Raw genomic sequence first — 23,869 nt, forward strand, 5'->3', positions numbered from 1 at the left:
AATCATCATTGGAGAGAGAAATAATGAAGACAACAAACAGCCTCTGATTATGTCTTATGTGACTGAATGGTTTAACTGTGTGCAAGTGTCAGGTTTAGTTGCTTAGAGTTCTTAAATATTGAAATCTTAAAGTTTTGAACAAACATTACAGCAAGAATGCAAATCAAAATAAGCCTGTGATCTAGTGTTTACTGCATGGATGTGTATTCTGGCTAAGTAAATATCTTTAAGGCAGTACGTTGTGTATGTTGGGATCTGAGATGAAGGCACTTGTCCAGCATAGTTTTCAGTCAACCTCCTCGATAGTTGGGCCAGAGGAGGAGCCGCCTCCAGCTCCGCCAGGGAAGCCTCCAGGCATCCCTCCAGGCATTCCTCCTGGCATCCCTCCTGGCATACCGCCCTGGTATAGCTTGGAGACGATGGGGTTGCACACCTTCTCTAGTTCCTTCTGCTGGTGATCGTACTCATCCTTCTCTGCAGTCTGGGTAACAGAAGGCACAAAGGATTCATTGTCACGGAAAACTGGGTTGGTTGTTATATTATTGTGGTTGTCTACCATATGAAAATAATGTGGAAGGGAAGTTGGGGAAATTGCTTCACATTTGTTTTTCTGGTTTAGAGTACATCTCTGCTTTCACAATGTGAGCCAAAGAGGAACCCGTGTCTCTTATCATGACACATGGTTCAGTCAACAGTATTTTACCTGGTTCCTGTCCAGCCAGGCAATGACCTCGTTGCACTTGTCCACGATGGCCTTTTTGTCCCCGGGGCTGATCTTGTCTTGGAGCTTCTCGTCCTCCACAGTGCTCTTCATGTTGAAGGCCAGAGACTCGAGGGAGTTCTTGGCTGTGACCTTCTCTTTCTGGACCTCGTCCTCGGCCCTGAACTGCTCGGCCTCCTGCACCATCTGCTCGATGTCCTCCTTGCTCAACCGCCCTATGGAAGAATGAAATACAAAGCTGTGTAATATTTATTTATTCTCTCTAGTCATGTACAGCATCCTGCTGCTATTTGTGCTACCTCAGCTCCTGATTTAAGAAGTATTTAATATGGTTACCTTTATCATTCGTGATGGTGATCTTGTTCTCCTTTCCGGTGCTTTTGTCCACTGCAGACACATTGAGAATGCCATTGGCATCAATGTCAAAGGTCACCTCAATCTGAGGGACACCTCTGGGAGCAGGTGGAATACCGGTCAGCTCAAACTTGCCCAGGATGTTGTTGTCCTTGGTCATGGCTCTCTCCCCTTCATAAACCTGAAAACAGTTACTCAAATCAGATTCTGTAAACACTTAAACTAATTATAATACACTAGGACAATGGAGAGTGGACTGTTATTTGTCTAGAAATTTACTTCAAGGTTGCGCTACCTGAATAAGCACACCAGGTTGGTTGTCTGAATAGGTGGTAAAGGTCTGGGTTTGCTTGGTGGGGATGGTGGTGTTCCTCTTGATAAGGACAGTCATTACTCCTCCAGCGGTCTCAATTCCCAGGGACAGGGGCGTGACATCCAGCAGGAGCAGGTCCTGTACATTCTCAGACTTATCCCCAGCTAGGATGGCCGCCTGCACAGCTGTGAAGAGTTTCCAAAAGGTGAAACTAATGCCATGACAACAATAAATCTTTAATATAAGCCACTTAATCATGTTTGAACGACAGCTTTTATACTAAAATGGTAATATGATCAGGAAATGCTGTCAAGACACCCACCTGCACCATAAGCCACAGCCTCATCAGGGTTGATGCTCTTATTGAGGTCACGGCCATTGAATAAGTCCTGCAGGAGCTTTTGGATCTTGGGGATACGTGTGGAGCCACCCACCAGGACAATGTCATGGATCTGGGCCTTGTCCATCTTGGCATCCCTCAGGGCCTTCTCCACAGGCTCGAGGGTCCCGCGGAACAGGTCTGCATTGAGCTCTTCAAAGCGGGCCCGGGTGATGGAAGTGTAGAAATCTGCTCCTTCGTAGAGGGAGTCGATCTCAATGCTGGCCTGGGTGCTGCTGGAGAGGGTGCGCTTGGCGCGCTCGCAGGCTGTGCGCAGGCGACGCACGGCTCGCTTGTTGTTGTTGATTTCCTTCTTAAACTTGCGCTTGAACTCGCCGATGAAGTGGTTAACCATGCGGTTGTCAAAGTCCTCGCCGCCCAAATGAGTGTCACCGGCTGTGGACTTGACCTCAAAGATGCCATCCTCAATCGTCAGGATGGACACATCAAAAGTACCACCGCCAAGGTCAAAGATGATAACATTGCGTTCACCGCCAACCTAAAATAAATGGTAAGAATTACTAATCTGAAAATGAAAGAGGTTAAAGGTCTTATTGATAACATTTTTATGTAGACAAATACTTTTTTTTTTTTTTTTTAAATACATCTACAAAGCCTTTAGAAAGGTGCCGAATAAAAGTATGGCATTTCCTGAAAAAAAAATATTATGATTGTGAATTAATCATTTTCAAAATTTTGGCAGGTCCAAAATGAATGTTTTGATTATCTCTGTTGAACAACTAACTAACTGGACTGGCTTTTGAGCCAATAGCAAAACAACGTTGGTATCACGTGGTATCTCTGGGTCGTCAGTTAGTGTGGGAAAAACAGATAAATGGCTGAGATTGACGGTAAGTGCCCGGCAACGACTTGTTTTGAAGTAAATTCAGTGGAACGGAGGAGGGAGAATGCAACATCTAGTTGCTGAATGTTATCAATAGCAGCTTCAAGATTTTCATTTTATTAGTAAGTTACCTTTTTGTCCAGGCCATAAGCGATGGCTGCAGCAGTGGGCTCATTGATGATGCGCAGCACATTGAGCCCAGCAATGGTTCCAGCGTCTTTGGTGGCTTGACGCTGGGAGTCATTGAAGTAAGCAGGGACTGTGATAACTGCATTGGTGACAGGCTGTGAAGACAGTAAGACCTTGAGTTAATATATAGCATTTGGGTGTTCAAACTGTTCTTTAAAAAAATCTGTCAGCACGTAGCAATGAGACTTTTTCTCACAATGTCTTTTGAGGCAGAGGAGAGTGCTTGCTATGATTCGGAGGCATTACATTTGAGATAAGGTTTCCTGTTGTGTAACAGGTGTAGATACTAGGTACTGTTTCGAGGCAGTTGCAGCGTGTCACTGCCACTGTTTTTTTCTGCATAAAACCAAACTACTTGATGTCATTTTGAACATAGGTTTGTGCACTTATTGTGATCTACCTTGCCGAGATAAGCCTCAGAGATCTCCTTCATCTTGATGAGGACCATCGAGGAAACCTCCTCAGAGTAGAAGGTCTTGATCTCACCCTTGTATTCAACTTCCACCTTGGGTTTGGACGAGTCATTCACGACCTTGAACGGCCAGTACTTCATGTCTGACTGCACCACAGGATCGTCAAACTTGCGGCCGATCAGACGCTTAGCATCTGAAGGAGATTTAAGAGCAAAAAAACAAGACTCTGTAAATCATATGTTAATTTTGAATAACTGCTTTTTGGCGTTGCAGTCCTTCCTTACCAAATACAGTGTTGGTTGGATTCATGGCAACCTGGTTCTTGGCAGCATCTCCAATCAGTCTCTCAGTGTCTGTGAAGGCCACATAGCTGGGCGTGGTCCTGTTTCCTTGGTCGTTGGCGATGATTTCCACTTTGCCATGCTGGAAGATGCCCACACAGGAATATGTGGTGCCCAGATCAATGCCTACTGCTGGTCCTTTAGACATCTTAGATAAACAAAATAAAAATAAATGTGTTAGTAATTGCAGCCCTTTTTATTTTGTACAGTAATCCCAGATTAGAGTATATGAATTCATCATCACTGAGTAAAGGTTTTATATTCATTTTGATGTTTATGATTGTAATTGTTTCGTACTTGGACTATTATTCAAGCAATGTGTACACACCTGCGTACTATGTACACCCACCTACTGTAAGCGTATCTACAAAGGTGTGCCTGTCCCTGTTACATAAATCCAGTAGCAAGGCCACGTGAGGCTCAGCTAGTGGTGGAGTGCTGGAGTGGCATCCATGATGGTGGCATTTAGTGGCTTAAACCTCCTCCTGACACTCGAGAAACCAAACGACTGGTGTATGTCACACTGCCCTTTAACTCCCTCTCCACACCGCTTCTCTCTCCACTCCTCCCTCAGCAACAGCCAGGCTGATGAAATGTGATGTACTGATCCTGGAGTAGTGATCAGTGCGTCTATTTTCCGACAGCTGGCTCCAAATAGCTCACAGTTACTATAATAAGCATCAGCGTATCTACATGGCAATGAATGGAAGGTGGCTAAAAATTAACAGAGCATTTATCGGTGACTCGTGGGCAAGACTTGCCTGGTTCTTATTAAAACAGAGTTCTTAAAGAACAAAATACACAGAGAACTACACCACAGAGGTAGAGTAACAAACATATTTGAGTGTGCAAGAGTGCAAGAGTGTAAGAGCCTCCTGTTTCCACACTTCTTGTGCTCTGACAAATCCAGCAGACTGAGGCAACTTCTTTAGAAGCAGAGAAAACCACAAACACATATGTCACGCAAATATTCCTCCAAATTACAGAGTACAAAACTGCCTTGATTTAACTTTAAAGACTTTTAGAAAAGCTTTTTTCCTTCTTCATGCTTGACAGTAGAAACTGTGTTCCTTTAATGTCCCAGAACTGCTTCAACTAGAACAGACTATTGAATTAAACCTTGTTATCCAGTTGTGTAACAGAGCAGAAAATGCTGACATAGCACTGTTGCTTCACTGCCTGTGCTACGCCCATGCCTGAAACTTGCCATGTGCAAAAAAAATAGATATGTTAGAACATGATAACAGCATTGTGGCCTATGAGAAAGTGGTACACATATGGAGGCATTAGATCCATATACGGTAGTTCCTGAATAGGCAAGATCACATCCAACTGACACTGTTTTGATGTGGAAATGAATCATCAAAATCATCCAATAGATGCTTTTGTTTACTGGACAGTCACTGAACTATATGGCCTTTCTCAGGACTTCATCTTCATGCTCTTGTTTGACAGAAACCATGCAAGCCTCACTCTTATTTGGGAATACTCCTCACATTTGACAGTCAGGCTTTTAAAGCAGCAAGCAAGACAGACTATGAAGCCAGGCTGAGTGCAACGCTTCTTATCGAAGGGGTTACCTTGTGCAGTCAGATGTTCAAAGACTTGAGAGTTTACTGAGTTTTTCACACTAACACACAACTCTCCTCTCCAGCTCTCTTCTCCCTCTCCTGGCAGGCGGACTAAAGAGGACGAGTGTCTCTGCTCCCCCGGTGTATATAGAGCACTGAGCAGGGAGAGCCCATCAGGGTGTCAGGTGACTCTAAGGAAAGTTCTAGGCCCATGTGTCTGCTCATTGACTGGATTTCCTGGAAAGACAGCTTGCCTCTGTAGCCCTCTGCTAGTTGAGCAATACCAAGAAACTAAATTACAAATGTCAAATGATATGGCTTTGACTTGAACACCAAACATGTTTAATGTTGTGAGCATGTTGTGAGCATTGCTCTTTCAAACCATTGTGAAATTCTTCTTAAATTTCTGGATTCTCATGTATCAATGTGCACTTTGTCTTAAACAGATGTTTGATCATAAAAGGCCTCAAATCTCAGCCAGATGTTAAAGGGCAACTACACCCATTTTCAAAACTTATACATGTTATTCCCATGGTCTAAGACAGCCCAAAAATATTGGTAAACATGAATAACTTCCTCCCAAATCCAAAAACTAGAGTGCTAAAACTCAAACTTGTGAGGTCTAGGGTATACAGTGTGGAGCTGCTCCATATGAATGAATTGGTGAGAGATGTTATAGATGACACTGAGAGCACCGGGGGGAAAGTTCTGAGTATGTGGGAAAATGTTCTGTTTCACAACTGAAGGTGGGGTCCGCGGCAGTGTGGCAGGAATAGTGAAAGAAGAGCCGGCTTGGCCGGCGAGGAGGATTAGGCAGGGCTGGAGTCAAGGAGGCAGGACTAGGAGCAGATGAAAAAACATGGTTTCTAGCAAGCAAAAAGAGAACACAGAGTAGAAAGAGATGGCTGCACCAACTGTGGTAGCAACAATGAACTGGCAAGGTGGAGATGGCTGAGCAGGGTTTTTGAGGAGATCTTGATTATGGTGATGCAGTGCAGCTTGTGGCTCCTCCCTGACCCCGGCACACTTGTAGACAGTCACACACAACACAGAGAGTACAGCTCTGAGGTAGACAGGCCACCATGAAACACAATGTTCATGGAGTAGATGTAACAAACTCTACAATAGAATAAAGCTCATTTAGGTATTAAAAACAGAAAGAACATTCTGCGGGTCCACCTTAATTAGTCTCCCATTCATTGTCTATGGAGCAGCTCCAGACTTTCTACCCTATGACATCACAAGTTTGAGACTTCTCTGGTTTCTGGCTTTGAGAGAGAGGAGCTCATGATCACTAATATTGAACTTTCCTAGACCATGGAAATAACATATTGGAGTTTTTAATTTGGGTGGTGTTATCCTTTAATGCCAATTGAAGTATAGGAAATATACTGCAAATCTGTTTTGTGGGGTGGCTGTGGCTTGAACAATGCACTGAGCTCCAAGTTGCCCTGCTGCTGTCAGTGTGTGAATGAGAGGCAAAAACTGTAAAGCGCCATTAAAACGTCATCCATTTACACTGATGGACTGAACTACAGTATATCTATGATTAACTAGAACTGTGGTTGCAAAAAGCCATGAGCTTTTATATGTTTCTGAGAGAATTTTATTCTTTTTTTAATCCCAGTTGATCTATTACCTGTTATATATTATAATATCAAGGGTCTTTCATTCAAAGCATGAATAAAACTCAAAATTATCAAAGTCAATGCTGATCTTCCTGTATTATGTAATAAGAAAACTGAACATGGATATTGCCAACACCACATAGTAAACAATCTTCAATAGTTTTATTGAGGTTTTCAGGTTATTTATTTGTGCTTCAATCTGTATTTAAGACACCGTAGTGCAGTAACTTTTCCTTCCCCTTACTGCATGGTCCCCCTGCCAGCGCTCAAAAACTATTCTTGTTACACAGGCCTCTCTGACACGTGCCATTTGGCATTAAATATAACTGCAGTTCGTTACAGACACCACCTGTTGCGACACACCAGATCCTCGTATTCACACGTGTCTGGTGAGTAGTTGTTTTCTTCTGGCAGTTGAATATTACATAACCCGTAAAAACAAATCCTTTAAAACGTGATTCCTATCTCCTACTAAGATATTGAGATTAAGTATTCATGGCAGTTCAGGAGAACAACCAGAATAACTCACAGTCAGTGTTGGTCAACTGTCATTCAATAAATACTGTACATTTATAATAAACAGCAATAACGGATCTAAGCAGCCATCAGTGTTTCTCTCAGAAATAAAAGATAGAAAATGTGCCATCAAAACTCCAAATAGGGATTATATGTCCCTTGTTACCAATTACAGCTTCAGAAGAGTCTTTGACGTCAGGTATTTAAATAGTAGCAATCACTTTAAAACAAGTAAACTACGGAGTTGATACAGAAAGTCCTCTTCTTTGCTCTTGTCTGCTCTGCAGCACCCATTCATATAGTCCCAAGCACAGCGCTTGCAGTAGTTGTACAAATGGTGCTCTGCTTTCTTCAGCGTGCTGTTCAGGTCCAGAGTTCCCTGAAGGCTGCACAAAATGGCAAACCATCACATTCATTAACAAACACACAATCCCCCTTTTATATTTAGATTTTTATGTCTTAGCACACAGACAAACCTGCTAGTAAACTGGATGAGCTGCACGTCATCTCGGCACCGCAGCAGAGACTCTCTGTTCTCCAACAGGATGGCTGCACAGATGAAGAGCTCAAAGGTGAAGTCGGTGTTGATGGCCTGCAGCTCCGACTCTGAATGGTCCTCTGCAGAGACATTAAAGTCAGACATTTAACAGAGGTAACTACCACTCCACATGCACCACATACACTCTGCCAACTTGAGTTCTTTTATTTCACCTGTGCTGCATTTTCGTTCCAGCCTTTCCTGATAACGGGCTCGGTCTACTTGCTGGGAGATGAGCTCCAGGTGGTCACAACTCAGGATCTCGAACAAACGTAGTGCGTCGCTGTGTTCAAACTCCCTCTGGAAACCCAGCAGCAGCCACCTAAAAGGAAGCACAACACATGCACAAACAAAACAAATGTGCATGTGGAATGAATACAAATTTACACCCGTATAGGCCTTTGTCACGGGACATTTGGACTTGTCACAGCAGGAAAAGCACAGGTGTAATTAATGAAACTAATGATGGCTGAAAACAGGATCCAGGTATTGTGCATGTTGGCTCACTGTCACTCTCACTGTAGCACTTGAACAGAGCAGAGCCTTTGTTAGCGTTATTAGTAACACCTGTGCTTTTCCTATATGAAAGGCCTATTCCTCCTCTCTGGTTGTGGATGATTACAACATACACATCTGGGTCAGATCTGGGCCGTTTTTGGTAGTCACAGCTCAGATCTAGCAATGGCAACAGCTTTTGTGTGAGTTTTGTTTTGCTTGTTTTCAGGTGTGTTTCACCGTGTTGCTTATAGGGGCCAATGCTGGTTTTAGGGTGAGTTGTGCCTATTTGCATGTGGGCCATATACTGTATGTAAGCCATGTTTCAGTGTGTGGGTAAGTTCACGTTGATTACATTGCAGCATGTGGTCAGAAAAAAAGTCAACTTATGACCATGTCATTCTACAGAACATGTGGGCTACATTTTGAATAGTTTCATATTATATGTTGAGGACAAAAAATATGACTACATTGCTGTATGCCTATAGGTGCCCTGGGGTTATAGCTATTACTTTATTGTGATCCAATGTTAAATTTCCATCATTTTTTTTAGTTTATTGCTTTAAACTTTGTATTTGCTTGCTGTATTAGGGCCATGCTGCATGGTGATTGAATAACATTAATGATAGGTCCTGGTATTGTTCATGTTGGCTCATTGGAAAAGCTTACTGAGACACTGAATGGAACTGAGCCATCGTTAATGTTAAAACATTTCACATGTGCTTTTTCCTACTGTGAGCCAAGTGTCTGCTGTGAGAAAGGTCCATTTAAAAATAGAGAATGGTAGATGTGTGTAAAGATGTGCATGGATGTACCTGTGGCAGAAGGTGAAGCTCTCCATGCTGTCTGTGACCAAATGAGCATAAAGCTGCGGGTCCAGTTCCTTCAACAGGGCTGCCTCCAGCTCTGAAAGAAATTAAACACAACTCTTTCATATGCTTAAACTGCAGAATCTAAACTCATCTATACACTCATCAGAACAGTAAAATCTGTTCATAACAAAAGCTTTTGTTTCTGGACTTATTTTATTTTATTTTTAATGTGTTTTTGTCTGGTTTTGGCCCAGTGAGTTTTTTTCTGAATGCCTGATCTAGCATCAAACTTCTCCTGATTGGCAAAATAAAGACTGAGAGAGAAATCTGTACATTCTGAATCAGTCTAATACACTACATGAGAAAACTCCCAACACTTAAATATATAATGTGACAGTTGATTGGATGTACTGGAATTGTTTTCAGTATCTTTGTTTTACCACTAGAGGTCCTGAATCTTTAGGAATTAAACTACATTTAGGAACGAATCTCATTTCACAACATATATTGTATCTTAGAAATGTAACATATTATATATATATATATATATATATATATATAGAAAGCTGCATTTCTTTTTGGTCATCCCACCTATTTTCCTGTGCAGACCATCCGCCCTGAAGTCCTTGGAGAACTTCTCCATGTAGCACGAGAAACTCCAGAAAGTGTCGACCTCTGAGTCGAGAACCTCCAGGAACCGGCTGCACAGGTCATTCATTCCTTGGGCATAACTGACCTCTGCATCAATAATCAAGACAAGTTGTGGAAAAACAACCAACAGATAGTGTCTTTAACAGCACAACGCACTGCCTCTAATGTTGTCTGATCTTTACAGTGTCAATAAACCACCGGTGGGCTCATTCTTGTCGTTTACCTGGATGAAAAGCAGCATAAGTGATGAGGATGTCTCTCAGCACCAACAGATTGCCTGAACTTTCACCCCTGCAGACACAGAAGTGAGCAGAATTAGTTGAACACTGCAGAAGGACCTGCAGTATCTCTCCTTCACACACCGCGACTGAAGCAGCCTGTCACTGAAAGAGCTTTATAATACCTCACAAACGGACCTTAAACAACTTTCTGCATTTATTATAAAGATTTTTCTTTTCATGATCTGTTATTTCCCCCATTAACTTTTATCAAGGATACAGTTAAAGTCAGGGAGAGAAGGCGTGTTTGTCAGCAACAAACACTTTTTACATAATTTATCCTCATTTCCATTCAGTCATATGTGAGGCTGATAATTCCTGAGCGTCGGGTTTGATATGAGTTACATCATTTACATTTTCCCTGAAACATTCAGCCTAATAAATAATGTCCAGTGTTCAAAAGACACAATATTATCCTGGGTTATTAAATAATGAATTCACAATCAGACGCTAATAATGAATAGTATAATAATATAAAGGCATTGTGCGAGTAGAAATGGTTCCTGAGCCTCTAAGCAGGACAGAGTACACAGTATAAACTGCAGGCTGTTATTCATGTGCAGGTGTTTGCTAAACAGGTAACAGGCTACAGAGAGAAAACACTGCTGCTCTGCCACTGATAATAACTGTGTGTCTTTATTAGTATTATTAGTACAGATCAGACACAAACTCCATCTAAAGTCTCTACAGCTGTTAAAGTCGACTGACAGCTGATCAAGCTCATTTCTCTTAAAACATATTTACTCATTTCCTCTCTCCTTGCATCTCTCCATGCTGGGAAAGACGCAAGTGAGGGAAACGTGGATGCAATTAAGAGAATTGGGATGTAAAGCGTAGCTTAGTGTTATCTAAATGATTTTCAATGCCATGGCTGAATATTTAAATGATTTCGACAATGTGGATGAGGTCTTTGAATTCGATGGACGCCCGTATTTATTTCAGCCAGAGTATACAGATGAAAAACTCCTAAGAGCGGCCGTGGAGAGAGAGACAGAGAGCAACAGGCAGAAGAGGGTGAACAAGCTGCTGCAATGCCGCGAAGCTCGGGAGACTGGTTGTGTTCCTGTGGGTGCTGTGGCCTTATCTATGCCCACAAAGGAAGAATGCTTTAAAGAGTGAGATCTGTTGGTGCCCGATATTCAGATTTCACAACAAGACTTCAAGCGGGAGGGAGAAAAATGTTTTATTTCTCTGTAGGGTCCTTTCCATAATGATGTCAGACACTTATAATAACAATCTGAGCCTGTCAGCGGCAAAAACAAGCACTTTTAGTGAACATAACATCATATTGATGCTGCTCACTTGCCTTCGCAGCTCGTTTCACGGCTGCCTGTTTCAGCGTTCTCCCTCAGTACTGGCCCAATTTCAGAAATTGGTGTCCCCATTAGTCATTTAGATACAAAAACATAGGAAAATAGGGTCCAGGTTGAAATATACTGAAGTTACGCTTTAAAACTAAACGTCTGGATGTTTACTGCCACATAATTCATGTCAAGGGTCAGCAATCGTATCCCATGACACATATCTTAAGTATAGTGAAAAATAAAACACAACAATCGTTCACAATCACTCACTGATAATAGCTCAGGTCTCGGTTAGTTCTCGGCACATCCTTGTCAATGATTCGTGTGGCTTCCCGCAGCTCCTCTTGGTCAAACGTGACCCGCTCGAACAGTATCTGGTTACAGGGAGGAAACGTAGAGACAAATAGATTATATACCACTATTGATTGTGATGTCTGCGTGAACTGCTTTAGTGGAGTACATACATTTGAATAATCTTGTTCTTGCACTAGAAATGGGAATAGTAATGTATAGGCTGTAAACTAGTGCCAGTTCATTGTGTTGCAAGCTGCATATGAAGTATCACTATCTGAATGCACAAATCTATCAGCTGCTCCTAAGTGCACACACTCCCCAGGCAGAAGTGCTTGACACTTCAGCGAGTACAAAGAGATCACATGATACCGTATGTAAATAAAAGATTAACAGCTTGTTTAACAGAATTAGATCCTGTTGTGTAATTTCCCTAAACATACTTCACTCCTCCCACTTTTAAATCTTCTATCAAACAAAGACAAAGAAAGAATATAGTTAATGGAACTGCAGAAGTAGATATAAAATAGAAAGCATAACATTGAAATAAATAGGTTACAATTAAACTCATTTAACCTGTGCCTGAAGCTCCAAGAAAGCCAGTCTGTCCGTGACCTCCTCAGACTGGTCCTGGGTCTGTTGCTGGGCCTGGGCCTGCCTCTGGTCAAAGTACCTGACTGCTGCCACCAACTCAGCTGGAATGAAGATAGGATCATGTGGTGTTTAAAAAAAAAAGAAAAAAAAGTAGGGCAGGAAAAGAGAAAAACAAGAATGAAAGGACGACACACTTGACTTCCTTCATTGTGTTGGTGCATGTTTGGGCTTTTACCGTCAGTGCCGTTGAGGTGCATCCGCACGGCCGATGGAAGGAACTGCTGCCACTTTCTCTTCATGACCCGGTAACGTACGACCATCTGCTCCTGCAGCAGAGAGCGCTCTAACGCTGTCGAGCTGCACGGGTACATCCCGAACAGGAAGCGCCACACCAGGCCACGCTCAGAGGGACACATGCCACCTGGACAGGGTTGGGAAAACAATGATTAATATAACTGACTCGCCAGTGTGGTCAAGCAAAGAGGTTATTTGAGCTTCAGTCAAACCTAAAACAACCCCTGAATGGATTGCGTGCAACAATTAGAGCTCTGCAGCTGTGAAAAGAGGGAATCTTTAGGAAACATTCATGATCCAAAATTTGGTGAACTTTACCCTGCTTTCATCGGGATTTGAGACGGGGATTTGAGATGTCTTATGTAATGTGTCGCTCCGCAGGTTCTTTAATCTTTGGTTTCCGTGTTTTGTAGGGAAGGAATGTGCATAAAGGTCAAAAGGCCAAAGGAAAGTTGGTGGTGGGTGAGTTTCCACATTCCTGCTCACAGATGATGGATTCAAAGTGATGTTTTACCTCAGCAACAACTCCCCTGTGTAGATGTTTATTGTCCTGTTATGCCAAGTGTCAGGACCAGTTGAGTGGCAGTCTGAGGACTGTGTTTAAGAATTTATTAAACATATTTATGCACTGGAGCTACTTCAGAAACACTACATTCCTCAGCTTCACACACTTCACTGAATGTTTTCTGTGAATCTCATGTGATTTTATTCTGCTTCTTACCAACCGTCTAAATGGTGTCTGTTGTTTTTATCACAGTATAGTCACGCTGGAGTTCTTGGCTCGAGGGGGTTCAGATGTACAATGCAATGTTAGATTTTAGAGAATGGTTTGACTGTGGCTCAGCTAATGTCTCGAAGCAAAAGCATCACTTGACTTCCTGTCAGTGACGCATCTGCATTCATTGATGCATCTGGACACATCTGATAATAAAAACCACTGTTGGAAAATGTGTGGACAAACTGTGTGTGGACACAGTTTGATTTTTCTAGACACTAAAGCCACTGTTTTATTATCACAATTTTATGAAACAGACAAACAAATGAAAAAAAAAATATTATTTTTTTATAAAAAGTTTTGTTCAGAATAATATTAGGCCTCATCAAGTGTTCAGTGTGGAAAAAAAACATATACAGTATATTATTATTATTATATGATTATATAACTGCATGCCAAGCAAGCAATTCCACATCATACCATACTGTATTAATACAGAAATGTACAAATCATCTTTCAAGCATGAATTTCACTGGATTAGCAAAAGATTTTATATTTCTGAATTGGCATTGTGGGATTATTTAAGAATCCTGTTGTGACCTCAGAATCATTAGTTTCTCCTGCAGATACTTCTGTTGCATGCAAAACAGATAATGCATAAAGTATGTCATAGTGATTATATGTAAAGTCATAGATAGATAGATAGATAGATAGATACTGTAGATAGATAGATAGATAGATAGATAGATAGATACTGTAGATAGATAGATAGATAGATAGATAGATAGATAGATAGATAGGCAGATAGATAGATAGATAGATAGATAGATAAATAGATAGATAGATAGATAGATAGATAGATAGATAGATAGATAGATTTACCGTTTTTGAAGATGTGCATCCTCAGCCTGGACTCGTCGACCCTCCCCTCTGCGTCCATGACCCCCGGTAAGGTGAGCCGTGCGGCGGACAGAGCCGGAGAGCTGACCGCTGCTACTCTCCTCTGGAGGCGGACATCTGACCGGAGAGCGTCCGGTGAGCTCGTCTCCTCTCCGGCTGCTGTGTGCTGCGGACTCCCGGGACTCCTCAGGTCCTCCATCTGTGTCTGTGCCTTGCTGCAGGTCGGCCTTTAGTCGCACAGGTGAAGAAGAAGAGCTCGACAACACACAACAAACATGTCATCCATCCTCCTGCAGATGCTTCCCGAGACACATCTGGAGCTGAAAACACCACTGGACTGACTGACTTCCGCCAACAAAAGGTCGACACGTTCAAGATCACAAAACTTATTGAATGAGTTTTTCTAGGAACTAGTTTCCAGCTCCAGAGTCATATGACTGACTGCACCTTGAGATCTGAGTCTGGCTCCACATTCCAGGTGGACTCCCTGTGCCAAAGTTCACAATGGATTTACTCCACCTAGTGGTTTTTCATTTAAACAGCACACTGCAAAAAATGATTTTTAAGAAAGTAAAAAAAACCTTGTTTCCAGGAAATTTTTCTTATTTTTTTGCCTAAAAAGAAAAATAATCTTGACAAGCAAGTTTTGCATTAGAAAAGTAATTTCATTTTAAGAAAATATATCTAACTTTTTCTTAATAAGATATTAAAATCTTAATTAAGGTGTAAATTCTTAAATTAAGTAAAAAAATCTTAAAGTCAGTCATCTCAAGAAAGCACAACACTCATTTTAAGTGAACATTTCTTACATAACAGTTTCTTTGCTTGTAATAAGCAAAGTTTTGGCCTATTTTTCTAGTTTCGAGTTTTTTGCTCAAACAAGAAAATCTGTCGAAATTTAAGAATATTTGTCTTATTTCTAGTAGGGCTGTTTTTGCAGTGCATCAAGCACCAAAAAGTTGCATCCAATCAGTAGCCTGACAACAATGTGTCCTAAGATTATGTGAGAGAGAGAGATATCAAAAACACATCACTACTTTGCAGTTAAATAATTAACAATTATTTTATTCCAACAGGAAGAGTAAATAATGCTTTGAAAAACACAACAGTATAAAACGTACTCAGTGGTGAAATGTAACTAAGTCCTTAAAGGGACTATTTGTAAGAATCAGAAAGGCTCGTTAACAGCGACACCTGTGGCCGTTAAGTCAACGAAAGTCAGCGTCGGGCTCGTGCTTGTGCTCGTTCTACATATACCTGAACGAGCATCGCTCAAAACAGTGAAGCGACACACGTCAGCTAAAACCACAATATCACTCTATATTTCAGCTGCTTGGCAGTAATGTTAGCTGACCAGACGAAGGTCTCTCCATGAATCACTGCTGATCCTAGTGTTGGCTTTTCCTGCTTCAGCAAAAGCGGGTCGGTGGCGACAACGTTTCTCGCTGCGGAGCCCCGTCACTTCACAAGACACGGGAAACCTCTGTTGGTCTGGAGGAGCTGCAGCAGTTATTTCTGCACAAACGTCCGCTGTACATTCACTAGATATTCTCAGAGCTACTAACTGTTCTGCAGTGTGTAGTGAGCGCGCATGCTCGTCTAGAGGTGGAGCGACAGAGCGAGAACGTGCGTGGTGTGAGTGAAGGCAAGCAGGCAGAGGAGCGGAGACTGTGGCCACACACGAGCGCGCATATGCGAGCGCGCATGGGATCCCGACCCGGTACATTTATACGCTTAAAAAGTTACAAACAGTCTCTTTAAATACAATTTTGATGTACTTCTACTTTACTTGGGTATGTCCAAGTTCTGCTACTTTCTACTTCCACTCAACTACATCTCAGAGGGAAATATTAGACTTTTTACTCAACTACATTTATCTGACAACTTTAGTTACTTTACAGATTCAGATTATTAATACAAAAAAATATGTCTTACAGTCTCAATTTGAGACTGTAAGACATATTTTTCTTCCAGTATGAACCTGTGCAGGAATTTGGCATTTCAGAGCTGGCTTCAATCTAAAGATATATTGCTACACCCCTTAGGTGGATTAATGCACATGGCTGACCTAGGCTGCAGCCTATACGGGCCCCATGTTTGCAAGAACCCCAGATTGGCCAGATTATTTTTAATTATTTGAATGTACTTCAGAGAAAAACAAAAAACCCAAAACATTTACCACTGTTGGCTCATAAGAAACATAAACAAAATTAAGCAGCTGATTGGGTAGAAGTGGCCCTGACCTTATGAACCTGGCCTCATAATGTGACCATGCAGAGTCATAAAGGTCAATTTGGTTTTCAAAATGATACGTCACTACTGGACAGAATAGTGGTAAAATATCAGAAAGAAAATATGATCACGGAGCACAAAACCGAAAAGCACAACGGCTGAAAGAACACCATGACCAAGATCTACTAAAGAAAACCCCTAAATTGACTATACGGTTTAGATTAAAGGCTATCTCAATGTTTGTGGGCCGTGTAATATTCCTTGCATGCTTTTAAATTACTAGGGTGGGGGATGCATACGTGTATAATATTTTCTCTGAAACTCAATAAGAAAGTAGTGTGGTCAGTGTTCACTTTTATGTCCCAACTTCCTTTTTTTTTTTTTCAAGTAACACTGAAACGGGAAACACTTTCATACCAATGTTAAGATCTAATACACGTTGGCAAAGCTCGACAAAGCCCTACAACCTCCGCTGGGTGCCTCTCACAGTGAGTATTTACTTTACGCAAAATTCAGGCAGTTTAACTTCAGACCTTTGTAACATGTAGACTACCAGATGTGGTGGATAGCCCACCGCCGTAGACGTGAGTTCACTCTAAGGTTTCAGGATGTCGGTTAACCCCAGAATGTCTTTCTTGGATCAGATGAAGCTGCCGTGCCTGATTGATCTTAGTCTCATATTGATCCTGGCTGCTAGTTCAAAAGGTGGGTGACGTAATGAGTCGATGTGTTTGTTTTGAATTTTTATCTCACGAAGTATATGCACTTTAATAATTATAAATTGTGGTTTGGTTTTGAACACAGGTCAAAGCTGGAACGTAATTGTCGATAGGACCATTACTGCAGTACTGGGTTCAAATGTGACCATACTGTGTAAGTTTACCGTTCCGACCGAACACAAAGCGGAACATGTTATAGTTTACTGGAAAAAGCCTCCGAGAAGCAGCATTCAATTCTTTGACTACGGAGACCACAATGCATTCGTTTTTCACCCGAATGACACACTTGTGCTTAAGAAATACAGAGGACGGACCCAGCTGATTGGAAATAAAGACGAAGGAAACTGCTCCCTGATGATCTTAAACATCACGGAGAATGAACCAAATATCTATGTGAGGGTTATCACAAAGGGGGTCCCCTTTAGCTTCATAGGGAAGTCTGTCTCCATTTCTGTGCCTGGTAAGAATTTCAATAAAACATTTAAATTATGATTTAAATTATTTATACATATACATCATTTAAATCACCAATCAATTTGAATAAAGGGAAATTAAATGAATACTTCACTTGTGTCTCCCACAGGTTCACATGTTGCATCAGTCAGTCGTACGCAAGGTATGACCTTTCAGTTTTTATTATCTCATTCACATTTATATAATTTCATAAACAGTTTCTGTACTCCTCAATGTGATAATAAGCTGCATATTATTTCTCCAATAGTTTTATCAGGAAAAAGTAGGGTAAAATGTAATTCTAATGAAAACAAATTTGTTTTATAGATATTATGACAGAGTCATCACCCACCTTTGAAGCAACAACAAGTAAGTTTACACGGTTTGCTTCTAATTTTTTCAAACATTTAATATGTCAAAATCTGTAATTCAGTTTTATTGATAAGATCACCTTTCACAACAAACGTAGATTTCCCCACAGTGGGTACGACCCAGGCCATTTCAGCACAAATAATGTATATGGCCATCTTCGTACCAGTTGCCGCACTTCTGATCACTATTTTTGTCGCTGGAATTGTGTTTTGGAATTGCAAAAAACACAAAAGGTAAATTCACTTTTAACTTGTTTGTAAATGGAGTGTTTGTTTCAGGACTGAGCCTCCTGTGTTTTTCTTATGTAAATCATGTGCAGACATTATAAACTCCTGCTCCACTCAAAAAGGTGTTTTGCTTATTGTTACTTCACTTTTGACCTTCATTGTGCAGATGGACTCATGTGCAGAGTTTGATATTAGAAGGCTGTTTTCACATTCATCTGCTAAAGGCAAAACTGTCTCTGAGTTCACCTTAAATTTGAGATTTAGACGTGTACATATGATTTTGTGACATCACACCTAGTTTGGAAGCAAAATATTTGATGTGGAAAAGAAGGAATAGATGTAATTTTGATTATTTTTAATGAGGTATTTGAACGTTTTATAAAAAACACATATCAGACACAAATTATCCAAAGCAGAGTTTTTTCATATGTCATAAAACATGTCTGGAGGGGGTCTTTAAAATGTGTTTGACTTGTAAAAATATCAAATCGATGATAGGCTGATACCTTTTTAACTATTTTCACAGGACACAATCTTTGACCCAGCAGGAATCTGGATATTATGCAAATTTTAGCCGAGCATCAACAAACCAAGCCAAAAGGTTTGTTTCATGATACAATTGCAACATCAAATTAGATTGCAGACCATCACTGTGTATATGTTTGAGCAATAGGCTACAAGAAGCAAAGTTGACTCATGAAGACCTTTGACTCTAAAAATGTATTTCAGATATGCGTATGTGACATGCAGACGTAATGACACATTCCTGATCTCTCAAACACGTCTCTTTTGTCTTTTCAGAGAAGCATCTTATGAAAAACAAGAGAACAACAAACTTTCTGAAGTGAAGGCCATTGATGAACCCATCTACATCAACACGGAGGTACGATACTCCCACTCAGTTGGGTTTTAATATACTAAGAAGATGGTAATTAAGACACAAACCACAGCCCAACATGTAACCCAACTTCTGTCTTTGCAGGCCCCTCCAGGTCAGATGGATCACAGTATGGATCACACAGAAAATGTATATGGAAACGTGGATTATTCAAAATAGTAGAAAAGCTGCATCTCACAAATCTGTCATTTTAATTGCTATTTCTGTATTCTGCATTGTTTTGCCTACAAAACCATGTCTATGTGCAAACATGGTTTTCAGTGGAAAATTATTTTTATTCCTTTTTTCCAAACATAGCATAACAAACATAACAAAACATAACACCGGTGCCGTAATAAAAAAAAATTATATCTTACATTTAACATTTAATATGTACATATACACACATACACATCGATTTCCACTCCCACACAGAGACAGGTCCAGCCTTCTTCCCACCCCTAGAGGTAAAGTTACAGAAAAAAATAATATAAAATATAAAATACAAATATAAAATAAAAATATTTTTTTAATTATTTAATTAGTTAGTTAAAATTAAAAGTAATAAGTACTACAATAATATAATTCATGGTGGTAAGATAGAAACCTTAAATTAATTAATTAATTAATTAATTAATTAAATACACGTAGAAAAGAAAACAGCAAATAGAAAATAATTATTAATAATTAAGTAAATACCATAGAAAGGTTAGGTTAAGAAGATTCTATATAAGTGATCCATAGATCCCATATCCTATAGAAAAGCTGTGGGCTACCTCTTATAGCATAGGTTATTTTTTCCAAGGGAGCACAAGAGTTTACCTCATTAATCCACTGAGTAATATTAGGGGGATACTCATGATTCCACTCAGATGTGATACATGGTTTTCTTATCACGTGAAAGAACAGGATTTACAGCGTCCTCTACGGGATTTTATCAGATAAAGACAACATGCCATTAACAAAAACAGCAGAGTTACAATTAGTCTTCTTTATTTATTGGCTCACGGTTGCAGAAATTGTGAGAGGTCATCCAGGAATGGTTTGTAAAAGATGAACTTGCTTGGTTGCTAATATCTTTTTAGAGAGACTATCATGCTAATTGTCAGTCATGATGGCATTTTCCTCACCAGCATCGTAGAGATGTGGACATACTGTACTTCTCACGACTGGAGTTCTGTTTTCTGAGAAATCTATTCATGTAATCTTGAACTGCTGTAAAACTTCACTTGACACATTTTGGATTCAGTGAAATGATGCATTGCGGGTTTTTTTTTTCTAGTCTTTCTCAATATATTTGCCAATTTACTTCCTGTGTTATCTGTGCTCGAGCTGAAACTTCTGTTTTCTTTTCTGATTCGGTCTCCTATTTAGAGATTAAGTTATAACTTATAAAAACATTTAAAGTAAGGACTGTATCAAACTACAAAGGGTTAAATGCGGATGCCATTGTTTGTCCACAGTCATGTACATTGTCTACTCTTCTTAACTGGTGTGTAAAACTGAACAAATAGCAGTCGACTGGTAAATAAAGTGGATGTTAAGCTGCTAATGTTGTCACCGTCTCCTGTTTTCTGCTGTCATTTTTTTGTGAGCGATAGTTGCTTTCTGATAAGATTTTACCGGGGAATGAGCCTTTCTCGACCGTGGTTGTATCTGTGTCCCGCGTATCATCATAGCTGAGAGTCTGTTGTCCTCCCAAGGTTTGTCTCTCAGACTATTTCCAAGTGTGGAATTAGTTTTTTATGCATCTCTATACTGTAATGTCTCTTATGGGACAGACCAAACTATATAAATGCTTATTCCATATACTTTATAACAATATATCACACTACATTCAACTGCTCCTTCAGTCCCATGTTGTAATGTTTGCATCCATGAATGTTACCTGCTAATTTATAGATTAATTTTATAAAGTCAATTGCTGTTTTTTTTTTTTCAGTTTAAAAACGTATTAGAGTTGCAACCAAAATACCAGTAATACATTCAGCAGCTATTAAAAATACAGCAATTTATACTTTGTGAGGTTTGACCTCATTTGACCGACCATCACGTGACTCCTCAAAATATGCCTGAACAGCAAAGCTGTGAAATTTAGGAATAGAAATGTTGATTTCCTCAAAAGGAAATGTGGTTATAGTTCCCTTAAAAAAACACAGACTGATGAAAAGCCAAATGTTATAAATAAAACTCTTGTAACTCAGCTATAATTTCCTCACAAGCTTTCTCTATTGCTCTCTTGGTTGGCTGTCATTGATAGATTTAAAGGGACTGTTTGTAACTTTCAGAAATGCTTGTTAACAGCAACACCTGTGGCCGTTAAGTCAACAAAAGTCAGCGTCGGGCTCGCGCTTGCTCGCTCTAAATAGGCATTACTTGGCAGTAATGTTAGCTGACCAGACGAAGGTCTCTCCATGAATCACTGATGATCCTTGTGTTGGCTTTTCCTGCTTCAGCCCTGTAGGCTAGACGGTAACGTTTCTCGCTGCGGAGCCCCGTCACTTCACAAGACACGGAAAACCTCTGTTGGTCTGGAGGAGCTGCAGCAATTATTTCTGCACAAACGTCCACTGTACATTCACTAGATATTCTCAGAGCTACTAACTCTTCTGCAGTGTGAAGTGAGCGCGCATGCACATGTACAGGTGGAGCGAGACAGCGAGAACGCGTGCGGTGTGTGAGTGAAGGCAAGCAGACAGAGGAGCAGAGACTCCGGCCACACGCGAGCGAGCGTACGCGAGCGCGCATGGGATCCCGACCCGGTAGATTTATACGTGTAAAAAGTTACAAACAGTCCTTTTAAGGGCCTTCAGTTTTGAATAAAAAAAATGTCTGTGTTGACAGCATGTGATGGTCTTTAAAATGCAACACTCCTTTGTTGATTCATCTTCATGTTTCCATCTGCAGTAGGAGACAAAGCTTTAAGGTTATATATTTTAGTTTCTTGTCATGTATTCATAGTTTCCTGTTTTACTTTGAAAGACTTCCCCTGTTGTTTCAGTTCCTGCCCTTGTGTGTTTCCCGCCTCCTTGATTAGTTTCACCTGTCCCTCCTTAGCCCTGCACTCACCTGTTCCCACTTCCCTATTAGTCAATCACCAATGTTGCTTCATCAGCTGTCTGCATTTGGATCCAATCCTGTTTCCCTTGACAGAGTGAATTATTGGTATGTGTCCAAAAATACAACAGACATACAGTTTAATATATTTCATTATGCTTTTTTTTTACATTTTAAATGTCTCTTCCTCCTCAGTGATGGAGCTGAAGCTGTGGTTTTCCTTTCTGTTGTTACGCGGTGAGTCTTACATTAAAATGCTGTTGCATTAAATACTTCATCTTACACTTAATGATAAATCAATATTCTCTCTTGTTTTCAGTGATCCATGATGTGCAGTCCTCTCAAAGCCAATGGACCGCAAACGTACCGACCAAGATTCCTGCCCTGTAGGGCTCCTGTGTGGTTATCCCCTGCACCTACACTTACCCCAAGCCCACCTCGAAGAAGATCCTGAACTGGTGGAGAGGATTCTGGATAAAAGGGAAAAAAGTTGTCTCAACTAGTGTCCACAAATGGAACCTGCCAAAGGAGTACAGAAAACGAACCCACTTTTTGGGAGATCTGCAAGAAGGTAACTGCACCATGCTGCTGGATGGTGTCAGGGAGACTGATGTTGGCCCGTTCTACTTCAGGATTGAAATGCCGCAATACAAAAGCTTCTCTTACTCAAAAGACGCAGTATCCGTTGATGTCATACGTGAGTATTGTAGATTGTTTTAATCATTTTTAAAGAGGACCTATTATGCTTATTTTCAGGTGCACACTTTAATTTCGGGATCCTACTAGAACATGTTTACATGCTTTAAGAAAAAACTCCTTACTTTTCTCATACCGCCTGATTGGTCAGCTGGCCCACTCTGCTGTGATTGGTCAACCGAACCAAATTCTTTGGACTCTACTCCAGCTCCGCTCTAGCTAGCTTTGTTTTTTTGCCAAACTAGCTGTTATGCAAATCTTTTACTTGGTGACATCACTACGTTACGGAAGAAAAGGCGGGACTTCAAGCATGGCAGTTCAGGAGCAGTGTTTCTGTGGGGGAGAGTAACTCCCTTTAGCGTGGTCTTTGGGCTTTGTAACTTTGCAGACCTTTTACATGCACAAAAAAACTATATAAAGGAAAGGGAAAAAAGCACAAAAGCATAATAGGTCCTCATTAAGGCAACACACTCTGTGTTAATAATTAAATCATTGTATTATGAGTCATGTTGGTTTTGTATTTAAACTCTTGCAGGCGATCCACAGCCTCCATCTCTGTCTGCGGAGGTGAAAGATAAAGTAACCGCCTCCTGCTCAGTGTCTCACTCCTGCCCAACGATTCCCCCTCACTTCTCCTGGAGCCACTCGGGAACTGTCACCAGCCGATCAGAGAGGCTGAATGCATGGAAGTGGGAAACGGTGTCAACCTTGACCTTTCCCCTTCGACCCATTGACTTGAACAAGCCTTTAAACTGCACAGTGCGGTACAGAGGAGGGAAGCAGGCGACGAGCTCCATGATTCTCAAAATGACGTGAGCCCAGTGCGTGGTAGATTAATTAATGTGTCAAGAAGCTTCAAATCTGTAATTTAATGCCTTAAAGCTGCCCCATTTGTACAAGTTTACTCTCCATACAGATGTTGATAGCTGCAAGAGAAATATTATCCTGATATGGTATGATGACAGAGATATACTGTTGGATCAAACTAAATGTCTACACTGTGAATTAAGAAACGCAATCAGTAAGTGAACACTTCACTGCACACAGAAATGACTGCCTGATGTTGTTATTCACCACCTCATATCTGGTGTGGTT

At 40.7% G+C, this 23,869-nt stretch overlaps 3 protein-coding genes across 6 annotated transcripts; 1 reads left to right on the forward strand and 2 right to left on the reverse strand.

The window, feature by feature from the left end:
* Positions 1-264: 264 nt before the first annotated feature.
* On the reverse strand, positions 265-5,291 carry hsc70 (heat shock cognate 70). The gene is made up of 9 exons (XM_037785772.1): positions 5,135-5,291; positions 3,498-3,702; positions 3,201-3,406; positions 2,743-2,895; positions 1,711-2,266; positions 1,371-1,573; positions 1,058-1,256; positions 704-936; positions 265-481 (listed from the first exon to the last, which is right to left on the reverse strand). The coding sequence occupies exons 2-9, from the start codon at positions 3,700-3,702 to the stop codon at positions 287-289; spliced, it is 1,950 nt and encodes a 649-aa protein (XP_037641700.1). The 5' UTR covers positions 5,135-5,291; the 3' UTR covers positions 265-286.
* Positions 5,292-6,893: 1,602 nt separating this feature from the next.
* Positions 6,894-22,942, reverse strand: si:dkey-238d18.4 (TBC1 domain family member 15). Of its 2 annotated transcripts, XM_037785793.1 has the most exons (11): positions 22,900-22,942; positions 14,124-14,368; positions 12,468-12,653; positions 12,215-12,333; positions 11,618-11,721; positions 9,989-10,056; positions 9,706-9,852; positions 9,118-9,208; positions 7,981-8,129; positions 7,746-7,887; positions 6,894-7,655 (listed from the first exon to the last, which is right to left on the reverse strand). In XM_037785793.1, the coding sequence occupies exons 2-11, from the start codon at positions 14,338-14,340 to the stop codon at positions 7,487-7,489; spliced, it is 1,392 nt and encodes a 463-aa protein (XP_037641721.1). In that variant the 5' UTR covers positions 14,341-14,368; positions 22,900-22,942; the 3' UTR covers positions 6,894-7,486. The 2 variants fall into 2 exon arrangements, with proteins under 2 accessions (XP_037641721.1, XP_037641720.1); XM_037785792.1 differs by lacking the exon at positions 22,900-22,942 and having other exon boundaries at positions 14,124-14,634.
* On the forward strand, positions 16,689-19,348 carry LOC119497589. Of its 3 annotated transcripts, none has more exons than XM_037785821.1 (9): positions 16,689-16,861; positions 17,018-17,078; positions 17,178-17,552; positions 17,676-17,708; positions 17,873-17,914; positions 18,006-18,150; positions 18,671-18,745; positions 18,946-19,027; positions 19,127-19,348. In XM_037785821.1, exons 1-9 carry the CDS (start codon positions 16,793-16,795, stop codon positions 19,199-19,201), a joined length of 957 nt encoding a protein of 318 aa, XP_037641749.1. In that variant the 5' UTR covers positions 16,689-16,792; the 3' UTR covers positions 19,202-19,348. The 3 variants fall into 3 exon arrangements, with proteins under 3 accessions (XP_037641749.1, XP_037641750.1, XP_037641751.1); XM_037785822.1 differs by having other exon boundaries at positions 16,703-16,861; positions 18,027-18,150; XM_037785823.1 differs by lacking the exon at positions 16,689-16,861 and having other exon boundaries at positions 17,178-17,246; positions 17,390-17,552.
* Positions 22,943-23,869: the final 927 nt, after the last annotated feature.

The sequence above is a fragment of the Sebastes umbrosus genome, chromosome 11 (assembly GCF_015220745.1).
Source record: "Sebastes umbrosus isolate fSebUmb1 chromosome 11, fSebUmb1.pri, whole genome shotgun sequence".
Lineage (NCBI taxonomy): Eukaryota > Metazoa > Chordata > Actinopteri > Perciformes > Sebastidae > Sebastes > Sebastes umbrosus.